A 24,707-nucleotide genomic window follows, 5' to 3' on the forward strand; every position below is an offset into this window, starting at 1 on the left:
AAATGTATGAGTGTACTTTAATATTTAAATAAGAAAAACGATTTATTCTTAGTATCATAACACTTACTAGCTTGGCCTTGGGTCATTTTATGCATAACTCCTACGGAAAAACGAGTATTATCCATCATAGGATGCCATTGTGGATGCAGCATCGGTTTATTCATGACCATGCCCTCGAAGAGATGTTGTTGCAACGGGACTTGGACGTACTCATATCCGCTTACCGGAGTGACGACGGTTGCATTGACATGGCTTAGATCGGAGGAATACTCGACTACAACCTTCGCGTTACCGCTCTTAACACGATCTACCATATATTTCACGTACGGCAAATGCAACGCGCGAATGTGATCTTCAATCATGGCGATGTACGATAATACTTGTACAGGCACCTGAAAGAACCACGTTTTCTTGCTAATATCTGTGATACTGATATTTGGAGCAATTTTTTCCACGTTTGTATAATATTCTTCTTTATAATATTTGCAAGTAAATGAAAAAGTTATTTTAACGTAATATAATAACGAGACGAAACAACGGAAACTCAAACAAAACAGATTTAAAAGACAAGATTAAAAAAAAATTAGGGAGCTAGTTATACGTCGTTATTTTACATTTGTGTATTTTATACATACATACATATATATATATATATATATATATATATATATAATTATAATAATACATATATATATATATATATGTATTATTATAATTTAAATTTTATTTTTATAATTTTACATTAAATTATTATATGTAGGACAAAATTTTGTTTCGACCAATAAATTTACTTCTTCTTACCTTCTTATACGTTGCGTTAACAGTGTATTTCTTCAAAGTCGTGTATTATTGTAACATCTCACGAACACAATTCATGGTTTTGGCAACATGACCTTGTTTGATTTGGAATTGCGGGTTCTGGACATCTTTAGTGCAAGCACCATGTACGTTATCGTGCATCAGATGCCTCTTCTGTTCTTCTGTCATTTCGCCCTTAATGGTCATCGTGATCATCATATCGTCACGAACACACTTATCTTCATCCGTAAATCCTGCTGTGACGGTTATCTTGTTGTTGGTCTCCTCTTTAGTGGTGTCAATCTTCAAGGGATCTGTTTCGACGACCGGGTAGGTCTTCTGAGCGTCTACGCAAATCTAGAAGTAGAAGTAAAAAGAAAAATGGGAATCTCATGATCGATAATGTTATTTTAATCTGATTGAGTTTTTCATCCATTTGTAACTTGAATTAATTTGTTTTATAATTAAGACAAATTAAGTTAAGTTAAACATACCTTCCAATTCTTCTCTCCTGGAGTCTGTCTCATCATCTGAAGTTTGAAATTGTTGACTATGTGTCCCGAAGACATGTCAATGTTCATATTCATGTCCCACGAGCGGACGGACTCGTTTGTGGAAGCTGCTTTGGCCTCGAGGGTACCGCGTATGTTGATCTTGTTGCTGCTAAGAGCGTGAATCTTTTCATCAAGGCGATCGGTATCTTCCATATTCATTTTTACGTTCAAATCGACCTGACAAAAAGAAAATGACAAGATAAAAATGTTGAAATTATTTCTTTCTCTAAGATGGAGATTTTTGACTGCTTACATGCGATGTAGGATAAATGATGCTGGGTTCCATCTTCCATAGTACTCCACAGTTGCCTATTTCCGCTGATATCTGCTCGTTGATCATTTTTTGGCGAATGGCCATAACGTAATGAAGGAGCTTCGAATTCCTAATGAATAAGTTACATGGTAATTTTTTTCTAAGAAGTTGCATTGACAATCGATACTCGTTGTTGTTTGACTCTACATTGTGTTTATTTTATAACACAAAAGAAAGATCAATAGCGATAGATTAAATTAGATTGCACTCTATTTGTTACTTACCAGGTGTTCTTGTGTTCCATGGAGAGCACACGTTGCCATTCCTGGGCGTTAGTCATCGGGGTCATCTCGTTCTCGCAATCGAAGATTGACATGCTGTATTTGAGGCCTACATCTTTAGAATCCATAGCGACGTGATGATTCTTTTTCTCGCCGGTGGTGACGACTGTGTGATGATGGCAGGTAGCGCAGCAGGTCTTGAGAACATCTTGCTCGTCCTCGGTGACGGTCACCAGGTTTTTCGCGTAGGACCGTATTCCCGTAACTGATAGTTTATTGACCGGCAGTCTCGGCATGCTGATCTTAAGGCTCTTCGCTTCGTGATTGTAACCGACGCTCATCTGCATAGGTACGACGGTGTCCTGGACAGTGGCGCGACGAATTGAGTGCCAAACGTCGACAATCGGGTTATAGATTGACATGGCGTATTCGCCATGCCTCCAGATGCGAGCGTCGACATCGAACTTCATATTCACCGACGGTTTCTTGACCTCGGTATAAACGTTGTTGAACTTTAGCGACCACAATTGAGGTATCTTAGTACTAAAAACTCCCTGCAAACCCATATCAGTGGGCACTTGCATCTCGTAAAGAGTCTCGTATAAGATATCCTGGAAATTGGCGGTCATTATCTGTTTTAGCTGATGCATTTCGTTCAACATATTTTTGAAGGTGTTTTGATCCAAGTGTTGTGTAATGATGACGAGACCGTTCAGCGTGATGCAGATGTCAACGTGAATGAGTTTCTTCATTGGCATGTCCTGAGCGGCGCGGAGTAAAATGTTCTGTACGTTCTTGTTGTTGAGGTTTTCTACTGTGGTGCCGACCAATTCCTTCTTAACCACTTTCATCATTTCATCAAGGCCATAGACATTCCAGTAGATCTAAAAGAAATTTAAATAAATCTATTGCACGCATATGCACATTTTTAAATTCTAAAGAAATTTAAATCTAAACAACACAAAGTCTAAATGGGCTAAGACATCTTTTGATCCAATTTTTCACTTTTGTGTTATCTGGGAAAGATCGATAAAAATGTTTTATTCATTTTTAAAGATTTTTGCTAGACATGCCAATATTTCGGGTGTCACGAAGTTATTTCAAAGTTGGTGTATTACTCACGCCAATTTTATCGACGGATTTACGGGAGACCGAGATGTGCTTTTCGAAGTATCCAGCCTGTGGCATACCGGTCATTTCGTCGAGAACCCAGGCGATATTCAGGGATTCACCGTATTCGTATATAGGATCTGTATAGTCAACAAACTGTTTAGACGAAAGCATAGTGGTGACTGGTCTGATTGCTGTGAAACGTAAAATCTTCCTGGCCATTTCGCGAACTGGCATAAGACAAGGATCAACGGAATTAGCTAGTCCTTTTAGGGTAGTAAGATGATAGTTGTACAGATGGTTGTTCCGCTCAGAATTCATGAGCCAGTAAATGTTCATCATACGTTGCATGTTTGGCATTTGGCTCATTAAGACATCATAAGCGACAAGCCTCATAGGTAGTGGTTGACTGACATCAACGAGAATAGGCCAGAGCAAGTTATGAGTGTACTCGACTTTGTCGGCGACTGCCTTCTTGATGGCCCAGATTGCTTGAACGCGAATATGATATGGATGATTCTCGGATATCATAAGTTCGCCACGGATAATTGGTTCTAAAAGCTTTTCAATATTGCCGACTTGTACGTTCTTTATTGCCATCAGATATACCATTTTCATATCGTATGATTGTTCATCTGAAACATTTGTGAAAAGGATTGATTAGCGTTTTAAATGTATATTTGTACTTTACATTATATAAGATTCACTTTTGCTGCGTGCTTTTAATACTTAGTATAGATAATTACTCTTAAGATGATCGAGGAAACGGTGAAGATATCTTTCCAGAAGAGGATTGACGATATCGCTCTGCTGATGCATGAACGTCTTGCGAATCAAAATGGAGAAGGAGAGGATGCTGGTCTTTCTGACAAGCGGTGATACAGTGCTACCGAATTTTAACAGGTCTTCCATTTCCAGAAGTAATCCTTCAGATGGTACTTTGACATGCATCGGCAATTTCATCAACATTGCGACAGCAGTATCTTCGTTGACTTTATGCTTACGGACAACATTTCGTACAAAATAGCTGGCGGCGGCTGTGCCCACAGTTGGAATCATTCGCAAGAAGATATTCCTTTAAAGTCCCAATGTTTTCTTTTATTTTACGTCAGGCAAAATTGTGATTATATTACGTTGCTTTAAAATTATTAACAAATAACAAAAAAAAACACCAACGGTCGAGGCTGATGGTTAATAATCTTTTATATATAAATTTTAAATACCTTTTTAGTTTTATTGCTCGCCCAAACACATTTTAAACAATGCAATGGTCAAACTCGATTTTAAACACAACCATAAATTAAAGCTAAAAAAATATTACAAATTAAAACTAATCGTCAATTTGATTGTTAATAACGATGCTATAAACATCTTACAATACTGTAAAGAACTTGACGATCAATTCTAATTTGATATTATTTCTAACTTCAAGATTGACTGTGTTTGGTATTTAAAATGTATTTAAGATTTACATGTAAAAGATTATTAAGTACCAATTGCAGCATCGATTGCAATTGGTACGTCGTTATATATTTGTATTTACTTAAATAAACAGTCTAGTGTTAATTATTATTTGTAACAAATCTTTTTTTACTGTTTAATGCTAGTTAACTCTGTTATAGCACAAAGTCTGAAATAATCAAATATTACTCACTTCATCGTGACTTCCTTGGGGGTCTTTGGATCCTGAATGGCATTGTAAACTTGCTCCAGCGAACCCAGATCCATGTAGCTCATAGTGTGCTGCAGCCTGTTGATAGTTTGCCCGTGCTTCCATTCGGGTTCTTTGGCTTCCAAGTGATTTTCTTCGAGATAATCAGCAGCTTCGACCAACATCTTCTTAAGTTTAGGGATGAGCGTGTCCAATTTCACAATATGTCGACCATGAGTGAGATCTTCGGCAGCGTGGGAAGCATAATTTCCTATCGGTTTGTTGAAAGTAATGTCACGAATAATAGGCACATTCTGAACATTCACAGCCAACACAGGAACTTCCGTCATTTGTACTACGGAATGCAGATCCAAAGTAGTGCTGAAATAACAAATAAAATTAATATGATCGCCGGTGCAATTGTACGGTACGATAATGATCATATAATTACTTAGTCGAGACATAGTGAGTATCAGATTGGCTATTCCAAGGGGAATAAACGATAGTTGAGTGAGCAACCAGACGCTTGATGAGAATGTCATTATCCTGCTGCTTGATCTCGAAGACTCTATTGGCGGAAGTAACCACGTCATCCTGAAATTAAAAAAAATATAGATTAATTATAATCTAGTTTAGCTAGAATTTAAATAAAAGATTCCATAAAAGAAACCTTTCAAGGCAAAATAATAGAAATTTACCACAGGCTCCATATGACATTTCTCACATTCGTTGTGATCGAAGACGCGCTGAACGAAGTGGCTGCAGTTCCTCATATCGTGCATTTTAGTGACCATGAAAACGTTGACGTTTTCCATATTTGATGCGACCTTCGGGTGAACATCGTAGGCGACTTGGCAGGTACCGTGGATAGTGTTCTAGTGGTAACAACCAAAGAGAACATTTTGAAACAGACACGCTTTTGCTGGATGTTCCCATCAGTCGTTACCTACCTCCTGCGTGATGAAAGCGTGCGGTTTCATCGGAGTTTCCATGTGTATATGAGCTAAATCCAATTGCAGCATCGAGGCAATAGCTTGCTTGATGTTTCTAGACCAACCGCTCTCTGTTTCCGGCATTTTGATGCCTTGGAACTGAAATAGAATGTTCAACATGCAGATAAAATCGCCAGGAATAATTTATGTTACGTTAAGAATTCGGATATTTACCTTGCCATATTCGTCGTAAACGATCATGAACGGCTCTTGGATTTCTTGTGCGGCTTCTCCGAGTTCATGAAGAACTTCGGCCGGCTGAGACATGGTAACCATGCCATTGTACATGCCATACTTTACGTTGTTCAATTTGACGTAATAGGCATTATTTAAAGTCGAATCACTGACATCCTTCGTTATGTGAAGTTGTCCTGCGAGACTGAATTGGGAGATATAATGCGTTGGTTCAAAAACCCCAGTTTTCACGTCGGCATAGTAATTGTAAATAACCGTTTTCTCAGCAGGAAAGTGTACTGAAATATTATACCGATTTAAAATGTACAAATTAACTTATCTATTATAATTTCACGTTCTACTGTAATAACCTTAATTAATTCTACTTTAATAAACATTCTGTGTAAACACAGATTAAACCATTCTATTTTCTTAAAATTTATTAATTAATTTAAACCAAATAATGCTTAATTATTTATAATGATTTATGACATTGAGAAAAAGAAAGATCAAAGTAATTTTATTTTTATTAAATCATTGAAATCGGACTACATTACGTGCAATATAATTCCTTATAATATAACAAATATGCATCTTTTTCCTTAAAAAATAATTGACTTTTTCCAAAGAAATAATTTTAATTAACAGTCTGATATTATATGTTAAACATAAAAAACAAAATTTGAGATAAGACAAATATTTTTTTCTCTCTGTTATTAAATAAGAAAAGTAAAACTTACCTGGTAACGCATACCCGGCCGTTAGGCACAGCAGTAATACTGAAAACACAATTTATATATAGTGTAATATAATGTATTATGCATTAAAACTTTTTAAGATATATGAAAAGAGCAGTTACTAGAAAATGTGAAATTTGAATTAATATATTTTTTAAGTAATTGTAAAATTTTAATGTACATACATCTGAGCTACAAAAATGTAAATAACTCCAGTAATTAAAGAAGTACTTGAATTATTTATGATTTAAGAAATATATATGGTTATACATAGGTAATTTTTTCATTTTTTCATACTTAACTTTTTGTAAAAGAAACAATGTGAAAATTATCCTTTTAATTAGTTTTTGTCTTTTTAGTATAACTATTACTCTTTTACACCAAACAAAAATTAAAAAAGAAATAGAAATTAGTATAAACATACATATATGGACATTTTTTAAAATTATATATATTTATAAACGTTTTTATATAAACAATTTTTTACCGGAATTTAAATTAACTGCTTTTGAATTTTTTTAAATTCAAAGTGTTTCTAAAAATGTAAAACTGAAAATCTTTGTGACTTAAGAACAATTGAATAGATGACAGCCGAGCAATCGATGTGAAGATAAATTAAGCCCATATCAAACTACGCATTAGAGATTGAGAATTTTGAATTAACGATTTTTGAAGAATTGACTAATAAGATAAATTTAATTTTAATCCGTTTCCTTCAGGTTGATTAAATTCTAATCTCCAATTTGCAGTTCTTAATTTTTAAAGCATAATCCGCGTATATGATAAGGAAGGGCTTAATGCTTTATTACTTTTATTCCATAAATGTATTGTATGTAGTGTTGCGCCTATAAGTATCATTGCTTAATTTGATGTTGTCACATAGTTTTTTTGATCACATTTTGAAGATTATTGTTAAAATTAAAAAAAAATGAAAATAACAAATATAGTCTGTGTTACATCAAATTAATACAAAGGATGTAACATCAACTGTTTTTTTTAAAGCAGTTTAGCAACAGTCGCGTCAATTGTACGAATTGTTCTCGCAGTAAGCGCCGCGCTCAGATAAATCACATTACACTTTTAAAGTTCTTAACAAAAATTATATTAGAAAAAAGAACAGTTATGCAAATATATTCTAGACTAGAAGATTGTAAATGAAAAGTTAGAACGGTTCAGCGTCAACTTTTAATTAAGCCACATTCAATTAAAAGAATCAAATGTGAACTGTGCGTTTGCTTCATACGAGAGCAATGGAGTGTTAGGACACCTATATTTCTCACAATTATGCACATTGCACTTGTCGCGGGAGTTGCAAAAGAAAGAGAGAGAAAAAAAAAGAGACAAACTCTGTCGAAGCGCGAGATTCGGAAGCACGAAAACACTTCTTCGATACCGAACGACTTACCAGTAAGGGCATTCATCATAGTGTGGCCCCTGATGTAAGACTGGTAGGGAACGCGGGATTCTCCCGCTTTTATAGGTCGCAAAATTCTCTAATTGCCGGTAAAATGCGAAAAAAGCGGACAAACCGATAACCTCGCGCCGAAAGGGTGTTACACGTTACGGAGAGAAAGAGAAAGAGAATCATGCCGGTAATCATAAAGATAACCCCTTTCGGGCATCAAGCCCCACTGCAACTGTTACTTTAAAAATGCACGCATGTATATTAAAAAATAATTTGCACGTCAGATTAATCATGATTGACACTCTTTACCGTCAGTTTCTTCTTCATTGAAAAAATATTTTGCTTCTCTCTGTCTCTTTCTGCCTAAATTACACAGATCTGAGTTCCACGATTTTATCTTTATGCACACGCCATGCATCGCTGCTCTCAATAATGCACCGGAAAAGAGAAACTGTTAAATACTTTATTCCAAACAGTCGGCATATTGAGATAAAAGCAGTAATAAGTCTGTAAGTCGAATAAAGAGCATTGAAAAGAGCATAAATTTTACAAGAGGCCAACTTTACAAAGATATTAATAACGATGTGATATTAATAATGAGGACAAAAGTGTCAGGAGAAATAGTGGTTACTCAATAAAAAGATCTTTAGCGAGATCGAAATAAGCAGGCTATATATATGTAAAAAAGCGTTGATTTTAGAATTTGACTCACTATTAGAGAAATAGCATTGCAATTTTATATTAAATATAAAAACGTTGTTGTTAACGTAGAAACGATAAGGAAGAATAGATAATGTATTTGTAAAATATAGAACCTAAGAAGCAATTTGGTTATTTTTTCGTTTATCAATTATTGAAGATAAAGTTTTAGTACTTTAGTGTTGTAGCAAATTTAATTTCTTTGAGGCGACTTTTTTTGTAACGTGTTTCTGGATTAATTACGATAATCACAAGCAATTATCGAAAAAATAATTGAACAATTTTTCCATTGATCGCATAAATAATCACCGAAAGTTTGATAAAAACAAAAAAAAAAAACAAAAACGATTGCGTGTTTACCAGCGCTTTTACGTAATAACAACACACCAATGTGCACAAAGTATATCTGCCATCTCATTGTGTTATACTGAGTGTCTTGGAATATAAAATGTCCTTTCATTGACACATTTTTTTAATGTGAATTTTAAATTGAACTAAAATGTCAAAAGTGGTTATCATTTATTACAATTTATTACAATTTTCTTGTCTTATTATATAGTTTTGTTTGGTTGTAACCAGTGCATTTAGATAACTTAATAATTAAAATTATTTAAAATAATAATAATAATATTATAATATAATATTTCAAATTATTTAAATAAAGTATATATAATGATAATTTTAAATGTATCTAGATAACAGATAAAATTGTCTTATCTAGACAATTTATAATATTACAATTAAACAAAACGTAATTTAGAATATAAAAACAATGTATTTAGATTTTTATTTCTAAATTTTTATTTTTTAAAAACAAGAGTTTTTCAAATAATTTAATCTGACAAAATATGTATATATATATTTTGTAAGATATATATTTTCTTTTAGTTTGCATCAACATCTAAAAATAAAAAATGTACAACAAAATAACTCATATAATAATAATTAACAAAATTTCTTGTAAAAATTTTTGAACTTATAGTTTTGTGTAATTTTTGTATTGAACTCCTATTTTCTGATCTGTGCAATCTGTTTAAAACTGTCACTTTGAAAAATTCTCCTGTTAAAATAAATTTGTAACTTGGAGGTTGAGGCTAAGGATACATACTTTATTCTTATATAATAACATTTATAACACTTATAACGTCTCTATAATAACACTTCCTTTATCTTAAATAAAAGAAGAAATATACATTTTAATGATATGAGAAACAATAAAGTCATTTTTTTATTTAGATAATTTTATATAGGTAAAAGAAAATACTAATTGTAAATATGTAAACAGTCAATTTAGTTGATGTTAACTAAATATGAATAAAAAATTAACTCATAAATGTAGTATTTATTTAACTTTGTAAAATTTAATAAGATATGGATCATGAAATATGTTTTTTTTCTAACTTTATTAATTTAGAAATTATTGATACTTTATATTTCGCTATAAAAAAATTGAATTTAAATTTAGGCAAAAAATCTGTTGTTAAAAGAGCACTCGATAATTTCAAGATATCTTGTATTATTAATTACTCTTATCTGTAATTTTACTTTGGTAAACAGTTTGTTTGTAGATAATAATTATTTATATTCAAAGATTTATTTTTTGTTGAATATTATATCAAACATAACGACATTTTCTTGTTTACCAAATTTAAATAAAAAATATATTTGAATAATTAATATTATAATTTTATAATTTCACGATATTAAATAAAGCTTTTAAGTAGCATTTTACAAAAATTAATGTATGTGTAATATTGTATATTTTGGTATTAATTTTGTATCAATTAATGTATAAATTTAATTATTTGTTATCCATGTCAGTAAATTCCATTATTGATAGTAACTAGTTTAATTTTTTCAATAAAGCGAGATACTATTATTATCAATTATTAGCAGTATTACAAAAATCTTTGTGACAGAAATTATTAGCGTCATTTACTAAATGCCTACAATAAAAATCACATAGCTCATAAAGAATTTATTAATTAATATTCTAAATAATGTTATATTTTTAATACCATTTCTTTAATCGACTTATGAACTCACTTTATTTATTCATATCTCATTAATTATAATATGTATAAATAGCATTTATTTCAGTGCCACTCACACGACATATGTAACCGCGTCATTGGCAAATAAAACAATTGAACAGTGGTATTGATTTGTCGTGGTTATTATTGTACATGATTTACAGTTATAATTATGAGTGCTTGCGTATGAGAGGTATCGGTTTACATGATTAACAATATCTACCACCAGATGATTAAAATATATATGGTTTCATATTTTGATTTGTTGCATCACGTAAAATTTGTAAGAAGGAAATTGTCGAGTAGCATATTGTGTCATCTATTAAAATTAAAGTTATCAGATTTTCAGATGTAAAGTGTCACAATAGTTTCAAGGGTGTTGGTAAGTGGTTCCATATGCTGTCCGACGACTATCACTGTGACAAGACATCGAAATACATGCGTTGTTTTTAGAGAGGAATCACCTTTGATAAATTGAACGGATATCGAACGTTAACATTATAGGTCACAGCGTAAATTATAACGTGAAGACAAAACAACGCGTACTCGTTGCGTATTCTTCGAAATTAAAAAGAATCGTAATAAATGCGATCACATTAATATAACGATTATCTCGATTACAAAGCGGTATAAACGGATTTTATAAGATTAATGTAAATATTTATAAAGTGTGTCTGTAATTTATTGATTAATGCAAAACTGTAAAAATTTTTGAAAAATTATCTATAAATGTGGAGCAAGACATTCTCAAAAGAGAAAAAAACCTGAAAAAAAAAAAAGACAAAATGGATCATAAGAACGTCAATAATTTTATTACGTCATGTCGTATCATATAAATAAGTTAGAGTATTACTATATTATTACAGATAGTAATTTTATTATACTATATTTAATTATATTTATTTTTTACATTTAATTTATCGTATAAACTAATTTTTTTATTAATTAAATCTTCTCATTGTTTAGCAAAAAATCTTTCAGTTTTTCTAATGCCTTGCTGCGATGAGAAATTTTGTTTTTCTCTTCCTTCGATAGTTCCGCATAAGTCTTATCGTAGCCCAGCGGCTGGAAACAAGGATCCCAACCGAAATCCCTGGAACCTCGCGGACTCACAATGGTACCTTGAGTTCGACCTTGAAATAATTGAACCTCAGAGTTCTCGTCGGAGCAGTAAGCAAACGTGCAAACTGCCTCTGCTGATTTGTCTTCAAATCCAAAGAGCATCTGATGAAGACCTTCAGGGCCCAGTTTTTCAAGGAACCATTTAATGTAAGGCCCCGGAAGACCCTTCAGCGCATTGAAACAGAGACAGGTGTCTTCAATGATCACTGGGCCCTTCACTAGGTTTGCTGCAGCTCGACATTTGTCTCGACATATATCCTCTGCTTCGCCCTGATATTCAGGTAGATCGATCTTCTTACTCGTTAATAATCGAGAAAAATCTTTTCCCAAAATAGCGACAAACTCCTCCAGTTTCTTTGCGTTTCCCGTCACAAATACTATGGGCAGCGACATTCTGCAACAAACAGACGTGTTAAGTATGGCACTTATATTATTTTAATCTGAAATCTATTTAATCTGTATTACGTCATTTAAAAAATTTCTTTTCTACTGTAAAATTAGCTCTTTTTCAACTAACATATTGTAAAATTTATGTTAGCAAATTCTATAAAAAATAATTTTAAAGATCTTTCCAATAAAAAATATAAGTTATTACGAAACAGAAAAACAAATATTTAAAAAATATTCATATTGCGCATTTTATTGTGTAATAATTTAGTGTACTTTATATTATAAAAATAAATTCACTATTTCAGCTTTAATTATTTTTTACAAAATTTAATAAAACAATATTTTACGTTAGATTTCTATAGCTTTAATTAAATAAATAAGAATAACCAAAGATTAAGGAGATACTGGCGATAAGTATGCATGTGTATTATCATCGTATTATTCGGTCAGAAAACTATAATGATATCAGCATCCTCTTAAGTTAAATAATTAAGTTAAAATGATATTTTCGTATTTTATTTATTAAATAATTTTATTCTATTTTATCCTATCTAAAAAAAAATGCATGTAAAGTCGATTGCTCGCATCTCTCGAAATTTATTGTCGTCGCTTTTCCGCGATGCCGAGTAGTTCTCTCGCTGTGCTTAATTCGTATTTCGAGAGTAGCTGTCATTGCGATTGAATTTTGACAGCTGTCAAAATTTGTATAGTTATCTGTACAATTATCGTTGTAATTTATTTGTAAAAAGTAAAAAATAAAAAAGTAAAGTAGCGCGCGCGAAACGCGCGTTTGTAATGGTGTCTAGTTTTATTTATTGCAGAGAGATATATGTTCGTTATTTAATTTGTTTTTGATTTCGCGCGTTTTTTACATGTTTTAGGTTGGCACCTTTGCACTAAACTTGTTTACATACCTAGTATTGACACACGCGTTATTCACTTTGATGCGATTAGATCTACTATTATTGGTTTTGAAATAATGTGAATGTAATGGATTCGAATAATAGATTTTTGTAGGGCATTTCCTCGATATGAGAAAAAAAAAATTACCTTTTTAATTCGAGTACTCACGTTAAAACCTGTCGTCACTCCTATCGTTCCTAACCAACAGATTCACTGTATGTGTACCTGCGTGCAGTGTCGCTTCTTCAAGCAAGTTAGCCAACTTCACTCAGATGAATGGCAAGACATGTTCCTTATTCATTAATCAAATGATCAATAGCTTTATTATTCATAATAGGGAACAATTAAATATAATATAATATTTTATTTTCAACGTATAAAAAATTATTTTGTACTATTTTATATATCGTAAAATAAAACCATTGGCGTTTTCCTCTTCGTCCGCGCATGGCGCTTCGATAAACCTGACAATCAACACGCCATTCTTGTAACCTCCGAGTGAATGGTGGCTACTAGAGTAATGTCAGTAGCATAGCGGTGTATGTGTGTCGAGTCAGGTTCGTCCAAAAATGCCGAGTCAAGAGGTCGTAACAACGAAGGTTGTGGTCCACCCGCTGGTGCTGTTGAGCGTGGTGGACCATTTTAATCGGATGGGGAAAATCGGAAATCAAAAGAGAGTGGTCGGTGTTCTCCTGGGCTGCTGGAGGGCCAAGGGAATCCTCGACGTGTCTAACAGCTTTGCAGGTTAGGAAAACATGCTTACGATATTTCTTAAAATACGTTTTATACGTCAATTTGCAGTTAAGCCTCATTCTGCTTCTATTAATAAATATATAAATGCACAAGGAATAAAAGTTCTTATTTTTGAAGCTGAGTGCAATGTAAAGAAAAACGCTTGTTTCAGTACCCTTCGATGAGGATGACAAAGACAAAAGTGTGTGGTTTCTTGACCATGATTATCTTGAAAATATGTATGGAATGTTCAAAAAAGTTAACGGTAAAGATGAATTAAAAGACGATTATGAATAATTCATACAAATTTGGTGGGTTTTACTTGGAATAAGAATTCTGATTGCAATATTCTATGTTGATTCCTAGCTCGTGAGAAAGTAGTTGGTTGGTACCATACTGGGCCTAAGTTACACCAAAATGATGTTGCTATCAACGAGCTAATAAGAAGATACTGTCCTAATTCAGTTTTGGTGATTATCGATGCCAAACCGAAAGATCTTGGACTTCCTACCGAGGCATATCAAGCAGTTGAAGAAGTACACGATGTGAGTTTACATCTATTACATTTATTATCTAATATTTGTTTGAAAAAAAATATGAAAAAATTTTGGAGCTTTATGTTTATTGATAATTTACTCAAGTGAGCAATGTGGATAATTACTGGACATTGTTTTGAGATCTAGAAGAGAGAGGATTGAGATTATCGTAATGAATGCGAGGCTTACCAAGAATTTTATTTACAGGATGGTTCTCCTACTTCCAAAACTTTCGAGCATATTCCAAGTGAAATCGGAGCTGAAGAAGCGGAAGAGGTTGGAGTAGAGCATTTATTACGGGATATCAAAGATACTACAGTTGGTACCCTCAGTCAAAGAATCACGAATCAATTACTTGGCTTGAAAGGTCTTCATGAACAAATCCGGGAAATTAGAGATTATTTGCTTCAGGTATATATTAAAATACAGTTTTTATGTTAATATTGTTAAAAAGTTGTATTGTTACTTTAATGTACTTAAATATTTTTTTATAGGTTGGTAATGGAAAATTACCTATAAATCATCAAATTGTTTATCAGCTTCAGGATATCTTTAATTTATTACCGGACATGACTCAAAGTAGCTTTGTCGATTCGTTATATGTAAAGACGAACGATCAGATGCTCGTTGTATATCTAGCGGCATTGGTTAGGTCCATAGTGGCGTTGCACAATTTAATTAACAATAAACTGACCAATCGTGACGCTGAGAAGAAAGAGACGGATGGGAAGAAGGATACGAAAAAGGAAGAAAAGAAGGAAGAGGAAAAAAAGAGTGAGGAAAAGGCGAAAACTAAAAGTCAGTGATCAGAGCATTTCTAAACTTGCTCAGTTACGAGATTGAGACTGTTAAAGTTGAGGACAATTAATGACTCTGTGTAATAGTCCACACAAACCTGTTCACTATTTGTACAGAATTATATTCCACTTATAAATATTGACATAAAAACAGTTTAAATATGTATCAGAAACAAGCAAATTGATTTCCGAACTGGTTAGGCGTAATACTGTGAGTTTTTAATATATTAAGCGCAAGAGAGAACATAAATGATAACTCAACATTTCTGCGTGTATTTTGAGTCTAATAAATTATGTAATAAATATATCAAGAAATTTATAGAATAAGACATTTTTGCAAAATATTGTAATCCTTACAATATCTTCAATGTTTTAATTAACATTAATACAAATAATAGTACTCTATATGAAACACAATTATTTATTTTCTCTTGCAATTTCATCTATTCAAATAATAACAAGCAATTGATGTACTTTTTTAAATCGCTTTAGGCATGTTGCTTAAAAATTATGTTTCAATTAACATGTGTGATAGATATAGATAATGTATTTTTTAGGAAATACAAGTCATTCTATTAAGAAAAAATATTACATTAATAATAAAATAATCTTTTACTTATATATTGTGTTATTAAATTATCATTGATATAGAAATGCTTTCCTACTTACACTCATTTTCAACAAGGATATACAAATCGCAAAAAAAAATATATATATATAAATGTGTTATTTTTGTACATGTACAATTTTTGTGCATGTTTGGGCGGAATAATGTGCATATATAACTTTCTAAGATAATATAACTTTCTTCAATCATATACGTAACATGATTGTACATACATACGTGTATGATTGGTGATTTAAAACAGCCATGTACTACAGCATTTATTAACAAATATTACAAGTATATTTGATTTTTCGTATGAGTCAGCGATTAATCTGTCTATTTAAAAATTATCTAGAATCCTGCTATACAAACTTTAAATTTTTCTATATCAAAACGCTAGAAATAAGCAAGAGAAACCATGGATAGGCGTCGATCTTTTCGGCAGCGTTGTAAGCTATACCTACGTAAGGTTCCAAATTCGTATCGTTGTAATGTTGGAAGTACCAGTTGAAAGGACTGTCGTTTATCACTTTGGCCTCATCGTCGATGACGAACGCCTCGTTCTGACTTTCGGTCGTCGTCTCGTCGACAATCTCGCTTTTCTGAGCAGCGATTGACTTCTGTTTCTCCCTGAATTGCTCGGCACTGTAGCTGATGTACGGCGAGGCAACTTTGGTTATCGTAGATCTGCCAAGTGGACGTATATTTACTGTGGGTCCCGAAAACGGTACTTGTCCCCCAGGAATCAAAAGCGCAGATAGAGCGGATGCCTCCGTCCCTCTCGAAGTAACAGTTGTGGTTTCTTTGGGCCGTAGATTTGACGTAGAGATCATTGTGGGTGCTGAGAAGTATGGAATCGGTTCCGCATCCACTTTTGTCACAATGTCCGAATTGTCTGCAATAAATAAGTAATTATTTTTGTAAAATGTTTCTTATGGATTATGATTTGATATAAAGGATTTAATTTTTTATAAACTAAATTTTAGTACAAATTAATAAGAAATTGGCTCTTGATTAATTTAAAACAAATTTTATTTTAACAGAAACTTAATTACAAACGTAAGAATGAAGAAATTTGATGAAATATACCTATATAACATTTTAAAATCAAATTTTATTAATCCATTAAGATGTTATAAACTTACCAAAATCCTCATAAGAGTTAGTTGTACTGTCCAGAATCGAATCTTTTTCATATTCAGATGTTTCATATTCAAAGTGCCAGTCTTTGGATCCGGTTTCTTTCGATGGTACTACCTCCATTGATGGTGCCATCGTTGTAGTCACAGTCTCCTTGGCAATCATAGATTTTTTCGTTTCCTCTATTATTACTTTTGGTGTAGTCCAAACTATTCTATTAGCAATTTCCATCTGCGGCTTCTCTATAAATTTAGTATCTTTTGTATTTACTTCTAAACTTCCGCCATCATAAATCTCGGTGGACACCGATGTTTCGTAAGCTTCTTGCGATGAATCTTCCACAACGATTATCGACGTGCTACTTTTTATTGCGTTTGATACATTAAGGCTAACAGAGAAACATTTAAAATAATTAGATGAAAGCAAAAATATCGGTATGACAGCTAAATTTAAAGCAATTGAAATTTGTTGATTATAAAATATATGTACAATACACGGAGAACTAGTAGTGCTCTTTTGCCTCTTCCTTCTGTCATTTGATTGTTTATCATTGAAGTCATTTAAATTTTAGATTTTTAATTAAAATTTAATTTTTTATTTTTATTCTTTATTTAAATTCTTTAATTAAAATGTAAAGATAAATATACATTATGTATATTTTAAACTGTTAGTTGTTTTAAAAATTATATGAAAAATTCTTTCTTTTTAATGATTAAACAATCTAGAAAATGTCATCTCGACGGGCTGTGTGTTAAAAAGATTGCATTAAAAAAGAAAAAATAATTTGAATAATTTACCTGGTCTTATTGACATCGAGTGAAATCTTTTGAGATTCAAAACCGGTTGATCGAACGTTCGTCGATGCAGTTGGTAATTCTTCTCTTTCTCGGAAACTTGTCCGCGGTTTTCCGGTTTTGGAGACAGTTTTTTCCATCTTAGTCACGGTGCTGTTTCCACTTTTTCGGGGATGTTCCTCTTGTATTGGTGCACTGCTAATATTCAACGATCTCGAAGTGTTGTCATGCTTCGCATGTTTCTCATGCTTCAATCTAGGATCGGCAATCGGCACGAATCCGCTTTGACCGCGCGGCAAAGGCATGAAACCACCTTTGTGAATTTCCGGTTCCGTCGGTGGGAAGGACCTGTAACGTCCTCGGCCTGGTCTATCCGACGATGACGACGACGACGGAGACTCTTTTCTCTCCGCTTTCCTGCCCGAATATCCCCACAAATTAAAATTCAAATTTGGCAGAGGTAGACCAAAAAAGGTGAAGCCGGAGCTGGCGGCCGACGGTGGCACAGGATTCTTTTTTATTGGTGACGTGGCGTTCTTCTGCACTTGATGCTTTTGTGTATGTGGTGGCGGGTGAATGATCTTCACGGTCTGGGTAGGTGTGCTGATGGCAGACACGCTGGGCAGCAATGTGCTTGTATCGTTTCCGTTGTCTTGATAATCTACGTACTGGTACAAATAGTCAGAGTCCTGAGAAACGGAAGGTCTCTGCGTCGAGGAATCCTTTAGATTCATCCACAACGGTACCGTTTCTGTAATTCCAAATGCTGGCAAATTTCAATGTGATTTAATAAGTTACAAGTTATAATCTGTTTTTTTAATTTATAAATTTTAAACAAATATATAATTCAAGAGTATTATATACTTTTGAAGGAAAGTTTCTTTTATATATACAAATGGTAACCAGAATTAGTAATGTAAAATAATTAAAGTGCACTTAAAATTATCAGATAAACAAAATTAATGCAAGAATTCTTCAGCTACTAATGTTTTAATTTTTCTGGGTTGCTAATTAATCTGCTAATTAAATTATTTTACTTGGACTATTTATAATTTACCAGAGGAAGAAACCGAAGGCGTCGCAACATTAATCATTTCAGCCTCGCAGCCTGGAGGAATTGGTTCCACGTATCTTTCACGCTGGCAATCTTGTCGCGATAATCTGAGCTCCTTAAAAAGAGAGCCATCAGCGCATCTAGGACCTTCTGAGGAAGACTGCTGCAGCCAACCTCGCAGCCAAAGCATGCCGCAAGAACAGGATAATGGATTTCCTTTCTCAGAAATAAAAGAAAAATATATAAATACAAAATAGTATATTAACAAATTATAAATATTGAGAAATGTTTTCATAAATTTGTAGTAAAAATTAAGAAAAAATTTTTACTTTCAAAATAAATTACTATTATTTTTTGATATATCTTTTAATCATTTTAAAGCAAATAAAAAGAAGAAAAAGGGAAAGGGATTTATAAAAGTTTTTGTTAATGTATAAATTGTCCACAAAACTTTAAACATGTTTTTAACGTTTTATACAAATTAATGTTACAATAATTTATCTAATTTTTAATCTGATTGACTGAAAATTTTAGAAAATGTTTACAATATTTTTTTTATCTAAAACTTGAATCAAGTAACAATTTTAAGATTTATTAAGAAAGTTTTAAAAAGCAAAAAATTTGAATTGTTTTTTCAAAATGTTACTGTTTTTTTTGCAAAAATTAACTTTTTAATTCGATTGTTTAAACGAGAATTATTTACATAGATTAAAAACATTTTCGAATTGTTTGTTTTAGATAACCTTGCATCTTAAATTTTATAGCAACAATAAGATGATACATTAATTTTGTAAATTGTTTGCAAATTTGTATAAACATTTAACATGTTTACACAAACTTGCAAACAATTTACTAAGAATGTCTTTTCTAATGTTTTTCAAAAAATTTGGAAAACCATTCAAATATCAAAGAATAAATATCAAGTTTTAACTTTTATATATTTACAAAAAATTAATATAATTTAATAGAAAGAGTTAATTTAACCAATATTCTAAATTACCGTCGATATCCAAGACAGCGATGTTCGATCGCAATCTTTTGAAGGCGTTTTCAGAAATCGCGGTCATTCGATTGCTTCGTAGGCTCAATACCCGTAATCTAGGCATATCGTCAAAAGGTGAACCGTGCACGGCACAAATTCGATTGTTGTCCATCTGCATGCAGAAAAGAAAACGGCTTTACAGCCTTACGACGGCTATGTAAAATGGTTCAGCTATCTCCCTAATTAACGATGCAGGTATACGAATAATTACTCCGCCAGCAGAACGGCTCGTCTCGCACCATGGTTCACACAGGAGTTTCACTCTCGACGAGAAAGTATTTTTCTTTATTAGCAAACGCTCTCACACTCTCATTGTTTTATACGTGATATTTTGCAGATTAATTCGGACAAATCTTTCGGAAGTTGTTATAGCTATTAAATTACTAACGTAAAAAGCTTTTAAATTACTAATGCAAAAAGACATTTAAAAAATATAAAATATACTCTAAAATACAAGATAACTATCTATTTCATCTTTTAAAATTGATAGAATCTTGGAATTTTTATTATGTATACCTTTAGTTCCACTAGCCACTCCATAGCTGCTAAACTGTCGCTAGAAACTCTGGATAATCGATTGTAACTGAGATCAAGAACCTCTAACGAGCGAAGACCGTCCAGACCGACGTATTCCAAGTCCGGCAGGCGATTGTGACTTAGATTAAGGAAAAGTAAGTGTGGCACGTTAATGAAAGCATTACTGGCTATTTCCTGGATATGATTCTCCTGAAGTTCCGCACTCTGCAGCAATGGTAATTCGGTGAAAGCGCCAATTGGGATGGACTACAACATCATGTACACTATATTAGATTCTTAGTTATTTAGCTCAATGCATTCTAAAATATAAAAGTTAAAGTTAATTTCTGAAATATACAAGTTAAACGATAATATGTAGATGATAAGTTATTTACATAATTTTACAATCTTTTTACGATAACAAATTTTTCTTTATCTGTATGTACATCTAATAAAATAAATATCAAAGATATCTCATCTAGAAATATTCTGAAAAATATTTATTATTATTCTACAACCGCGAATGGCCGTGAAACTATTATTACCTGTAATCGATTCCTGCCGAGTCGAACAGCTTGCAGTTCCGGTAACGCTCTGATCGCGTTTCTCTCGATCACCCTGAGATCGTTGTTTTCGAGATCAATCAGGGACAGTCGGGGCAATCCGTCGAATGCACCTTCCCGCAGTTCCCGTATATGATTTCTGACCAGTTTCAATTCTAACAAGGACGACAAACTGCTTAGAGTTTCCGGCGATAGGATGTTCAGCTTGTTGAAGCTCAAGTCGAGGACCCGTAGAGCCGTTAAGCCGTGCAGCGATCCGGGTAACTCGGTCAAAGTATTGTGTGATGCGTACAGTTCACGAAGGTCTCTGTAATTGACATTGACGTTACCGTTTCGGATGTGGAATATTTAAACAAATCTTAGTTATCACAGTAAAAGTGCAAAAGACATTTAAAGATGTATAAGAGATCAAAGCATCTTCCGTCTTTTTTATAATAACTAAATGTTGTACTCGAATTGTTTATTACAATAAATTTAAGTCTAATCGCAAATAGCATGTCTCGAATATTGATAAGTTTATCGGATTTGAGAGAGAATTATAATGACATTAATCAACATTAGATTTCTAATTCTTATCTGTGCTTTAGATTAAAATTAATTTTTAATTTAAATTAAAGCGCAAGCCTTAAAAAATGCTTTACATTTGATCGACGCAATCAAGTTAAAGTTGATGGACGAGATTAAATAAAATCGCATATAAACTCGAGTCAAATTACTGTCAAATTAGTCGACACGCCAGGCCGTTGCTATACAACAACGAGAAAGAGATATTAGCGTGTGCACGAAGAACTTTCTAGGTACCAAGTTAAGAGTGATGCAACCAAATAACTACGAGTGAAACTATTTTTCCACTATAATACGAGATCGCAAGTTAATATACAGAGGAGTGGAAAATTATTTTTATTATTATTATAAATTTAATATATTCTAAATTTTACTAATTAAAATAAATGATAAATTTTGATAGTAACTTTCTACATAAGTATTTTTTTAATACATGCACGTGATAAAAACAACAAATAATATATCATCACATCGTATAACATAAGATATTGTAGGAATAGACTACACACATATTTTATTATTTACTAATATTGTATTATTAAAATTATAATTTCTTACCTGGTACTGGCGAAGGCGGCATGAGGAATTTGTGCGAGATTATTTCTGCTCAAGTCAATTCTTTGTAATCTTGTGTTCTCTTGAAAAATGTCTGGTCGCAGAACCTCCACTCGATTGCCCCGAAGATTCACATCCATCAACGACTTTAGAGGTCGGAAACTTCGTCCGTGCAATGTGACTAGCCGGTTGCACTTTAAGTCCAGCTGTTCTAAACCTGTCAGCCCATCGAAAACTCCATCGTCTAGGATTCTCAGAGTGTTGTATCCCAGATTTAATTTTTTCAAGTTCGGCAAGTTAGCCAGGGTACCAGGCGGAATTCTCTCAATCCCATTCGAGCTTAAATCCAATGATCGTAGAGCGGGCAGAGCTAGATCCTGAGAGGACACGGTTGGCAGGGCGACAATACGATTCTTGGACATGTGAAGATGTTCAATATCCTTCGGCAAACCAGGCACCACTTCCAGCATACGATTTAAACCGATGTCCAATTCGTATAAGTTTGTCAAGTGTTGAAAGGTCATAGGATGAATTACGGATAAGGCGTTCCCGGAGACATTGACATGTTCCAGCGCTGGTGTGCCCAGAAAAGACTCGGGTTCAATGAGTCCTATAGCGTTGCCGCTAAGATCTAACCGTCGGAGATTTGGCAGATTAGCGAACAACCGTGGTTCTATGTGACGGAAATAGTTTTCCGAGAGATCCAGACCCTGGAATCACGTATTATAATTGTAAAAGTAAAGTATTTAGTTAAATTTTAAAAAGGAATTATTTAATCAACACATGATATTCCTAGAACGTCCTATAAAAAATTTTTGTACGTTCTTAGATTGTTCTATGGACATCTTTATTAGAAGATTTAATAAAAGTTATGGCGAATTCGATTGGATTGCACTAGTGCGCACTGAGTGCGCCCTCGTTTAGTGCAGTTTAGTTTTTCTCATTCTAAATATAAGGCAACAGAATACGAAACACTGAACGAGGGCGCACCAGTGCGCACTGGTGCACCCAACCGAATTTGCCATAAATTTAAAATTAATAATTACTAAAGACAAAATTAAATTATTGTATAAAATCCGTAATTAAGGATTTAAGGAATTAGACTGATTTAAGCACTTTACCTTTAACGCTGGCAAATTCCAGAAAGGAGCCTCCAGCAGGTTTGACAGAGAATTGTTCTTCAGTCTGAGTTCTCTGAGCGCTGGCATCGCTGTAAATGTTTCTCTTTGCAAAAATGCCAGCCTGTTGTGATTTAGATGGAGTCTCTCCAAAGTGGGATGGCCTCTTAGAGCACCGAAGGGTATTTCCTCCAATTGATTGTGACTGGCATCTAGGAACTTTAGTCTTGGTAGAGCCTCAAGCACGGATCGTATCTCGGCTACGTGACTAAGATCATTGTTGATCAGCCACATTTCTTCCAACGCATTTCCCGTCCGCTGCGGAAAGAATTCCGGATGTATACGATGAATCAAATTGTGATTCAGGTCTATGGATTTGAGAACTGGTATCCGCTCGAAAGCTCCGGCAAATATCTCGGTGATATGATTGCGTGACAGATAGAGGCGCGATAAAACAGGAAGATCGACGAAGGAGCCTTCGCCAAGGCGATTGATGCGATTTCGATCTAGACGTATCACCGACAGCAATGGAAGATCCATGCACGCGCGACCGACCATACCAGCGTCAATTATAGCGTTTCCGACCAACGAGAGTTCCTTGAGCTCCGGTAAATTGATCATGGCCCGTGGATGAATCCAATGGATTCCGGAATCAGTGATGTTGATCAATTCTAAACGAGGTAGATCTCGAAGAAGCCCGGCCTCTAATCTACCCAATCTCGGACTACCCAATATGTGCAGCTGCTCTAGATTGGGAACATCTCGGAAATTTCTCGGGACGAGTTCTAGCAAAGCCGGAGAATTGATCTGAAGGTATCTCAGCTTCGGTAGACCAGAGAATTTCGGAAGTCGTTTCATCACGCGACTCTGCAGTGTCATCGCCTCAACACCCTGTAAGTTTTCCAGACTGTCCACAGGTAGAGATCGCAGTTCGGGCTCGACGATAAACAGTTCCAGCAAGGAATCATGCAGGCCTTCTAGCCAGCCAGAAGACACTCTTTCGAGACGATTGTTCCGCAGCATTAAGCGCAAAACTCGTAAAGTTGCAAATACCTTGCCAGGCAGACTAGGCAAATTGTTATTCTCCAGAATCAGCTCGTCTACCGGTCGATCCATATAGTGACTCACTGCCTGTAGACCTTCCAATACCTTTGGTAATTCGCTGTGGCTACACCTACGCAAATTTGTATAGCATTCAATGTTGTCTGCCTAATTCTATAGAATCATGTATCTGATCTAAACTTGCCATATCTGAACCTCCATATCGCGCGTGGAACATCTGCATGGGAGTATTCTCTCTTGAAGCGGACATCCGTAATCCGGATCTAACTGGGCACTGGCACCGATGGAACGGAGTGCCAGAAGCCAACCGACTATAAGAAGTCCACCGCCCTCCAACGGCCTGACCATCGCGCATTGGGACTGTAGTTTACGACCACGAGCACCAGTTCCGCATTTTCTGAAATATGCGTGCATTTGCACACGAATGGACAAATACGGATTTGGAGAAATAAAAAATTGAACGTTAGAAAAAACTGAATTTAGCTCTTTATTTAATTAGCTCTTTATTTAATTGTGCGTTTTACG

The 24,707-nt window shown here is 33.9% G+C and overlaps 4 protein-coding genes across 6 annotated transcripts; 1 reads left to right on the forward strand and 3 right to left on the reverse strand.

Moving 5' to 3' along the window:
* Positions 1–298: 298 nt before the first annotated feature.
* LOC118644117 lies at positions 299–8,981 on the reverse strand. The gene is made up of 14 exons (XM_036283072.1): positions 7,956–8,981; positions 6,554–6,592; positions 5,814–6,112; positions 5,598–5,738; positions 5,346–5,522; positions 5,099–5,241; positions 4,651–5,028; positions 3,743–4,071; positions 3,009–3,631; positions 1,890–2,770; positions 1,606–1,735; positions 1,293–1,529; positions 802–1,155; positions 299–392 (listed from the first exon to the last, which is right to left on the reverse strand). The coding sequence occupies exons 1-13, from the start codon at positions 7,972–7,974 to the stop codon at positions 847–849; spliced, it is 3,705 nt and encodes a 1,234-aa protein (XP_036138965.1). The 5' UTR covers positions 7,975–8,981; the 3' UTR covers positions 299–392; positions 802–846.
* Positions 8,982–10,818: 1,837 nt separating this feature from the next.
* On the reverse strand, positions 10,819–13,466 carry LOC118644115 (inosine triphosphate pyrophosphatase-like). Of its 3 annotated transcripts, none has more exons than XM_036282882.1 (3): positions 13,271–13,466; positions 11,639–12,203; positions 11,474–11,601 (listed from the first exon to the last, which is right to left on the reverse strand). In XM_036282882.1, exons 2-3 carry the CDS (start codon positions 12,200–12,202, stop codon positions 11,587–11,589), a joined length of 579 nt encoding a protein of 192 aa, XP_036138775.1. In that variant the 5' UTR covers position 12,203; positions 13,271–13,466; the 3' UTR covers positions 11,474–11,586. The 3 variants fall into 3 exon arrangements, with proteins under 3 accessions (XP_036138777.1, XP_036138775.1, XP_036138776.1); XM_036282883.1 differs by having other exon boundaries at positions 13,250–13,466; XM_036282884.1 differs by having other exon boundaries at positions 10,819–12,203.
* Positions 13,467–13,598: 132 nt separating this feature from the next.
* LOC105840020 (26S proteasome non-ATPase regulatory subunit 7) lies at positions 13,599–15,494 on the forward strand. The gene is made up of 5 exons (XM_012686730.3): positions 13,599–13,846; positions 14,007–14,099; positions 14,201–14,379; positions 14,578–14,781; positions 14,865–15,494. Exons 1-5 carry the CDS (start codon positions 13,672–13,674, stop codon positions 15,174–15,176), a joined length of 963 nt encoding a protein of 320 aa, XP_012542184.1. The 5' UTR covers positions 13,599–13,671; the 3' UTR covers positions 15,177–15,494.
* A 147-nt stretch (positions 15,495–15,641) lies between these two features.
* On the reverse strand, positions 15,642–24,272 carry LOC118644114 (protein artichoke-like). The gene is made up of 9 exons (XM_036282881.1): positions 23,124–24,272; positions 22,006–22,712; positions 20,866–21,190; positions 20,321–20,587; positions 19,763–19,916; positions 18,766–18,978; positions 17,712–18,474; positions 16,920–17,302; positions 15,642–16,669 (listed from the first exon to the last, which is right to left on the reverse strand). Exons 1-9 carry the CDS (start codon positions 24,234–24,236, stop codon positions 16,158–16,160), a joined length of 4,437 nt encoding a protein of 1,478 aa, XP_036138774.1. The 5' UTR covers positions 24,237–24,272; the 3' UTR covers positions 15,642–16,157.
* Positions 24,273–24,707: the final 435 nt, after the last annotated feature.

This window comes from Monomorium pharaonis, chromosome 2 (genome assembly GCF_013373865.1).
Source record: "Monomorium pharaonis isolate MP-MQ-018 chromosome 2, ASM1337386v2, whole genome shotgun sequence".
Taxonomy (NCBI): Eukaryota; Metazoa; Arthropoda; class Insecta; order Hymenoptera; family Formicidae; genus Monomorium; species Monomorium pharaonis.

What these genes read in the sequence shown, in the direction of transcription:
- LOC118644115 (XM_036282882.1), bottom strand. Translation starts at nt 12,202, where the DNA reads ATGTCGCTGCCCATAGTATTTGTGACGGGAAACGCAAAGAAACTGGAG.
- LOC118644114 (XM_036282881.1), bottom strand. Translation starts at nt 24,236, where the DNA reads ATGGATCGACCGGTAGACGAGCTGATTCTGGAGAATAACAATTTGCCT. An exon ending in AGTGGCTAGTGGAACTAAAG is followed by an intron (nt 19,917 to 20,320) that starts GTATACATAATA and finishes TTCTGCATGCAG; the next exon opens with ATGGACAACAATCGAATTTG. An exon ending in TAACTCTTATGAGGATTTTG is followed by an intron (nt 16,670 to 16,919) that starts GTAAGTTTATAA and finishes TATTTATTGCAG; the next exon opens with ACAATTCGGACATTGTGACA.
- LOC105840020 (XM_012686730.3), top strand. Translation starts at nt 13,672, where the DNA reads ATGCCGAGTCAAGAGGTCGTAACAACGAAGGTTGTGGTCCACCCGCTG. An exon ending in CGTGTCTAACAGCTTTGCAG is followed by an intron (nt 13,847 to 14,006) that starts GTTAGGAAAACA and finishes CGCTTGTTTCAG; the next exon opens with TACCCTTCGATGAGGATGAC. An exon ending in CAGTTGAAGAAGTACACGAT is followed by an intron (nt 14,380 to 14,577) that starts GTGAGTTTACAT and finishes TTTTATTTACAG; the next exon opens with GATGGTTCTCCTACTTCCAA.
- LOC118644117 (XM_036283072.1), bottom strand. An exon ending in ATGGAACACAAGAACACCTG is followed by an intron (nt 1,736 to 1,889) that starts GTAAGTAACAAA and finishes CTTATTCATTAG; the next exon opens with GAATTCGAAGCTCCTTCATT. An exon ending in CAGGAGAGAAGAATTGGAAG is followed by an intron (nt 1,156 to 1,292) that starts GTATGTTTAACT and finishes TTCTACTTCTAG; the next exon opens with ATTTGCGTAGACGCTCAGAA.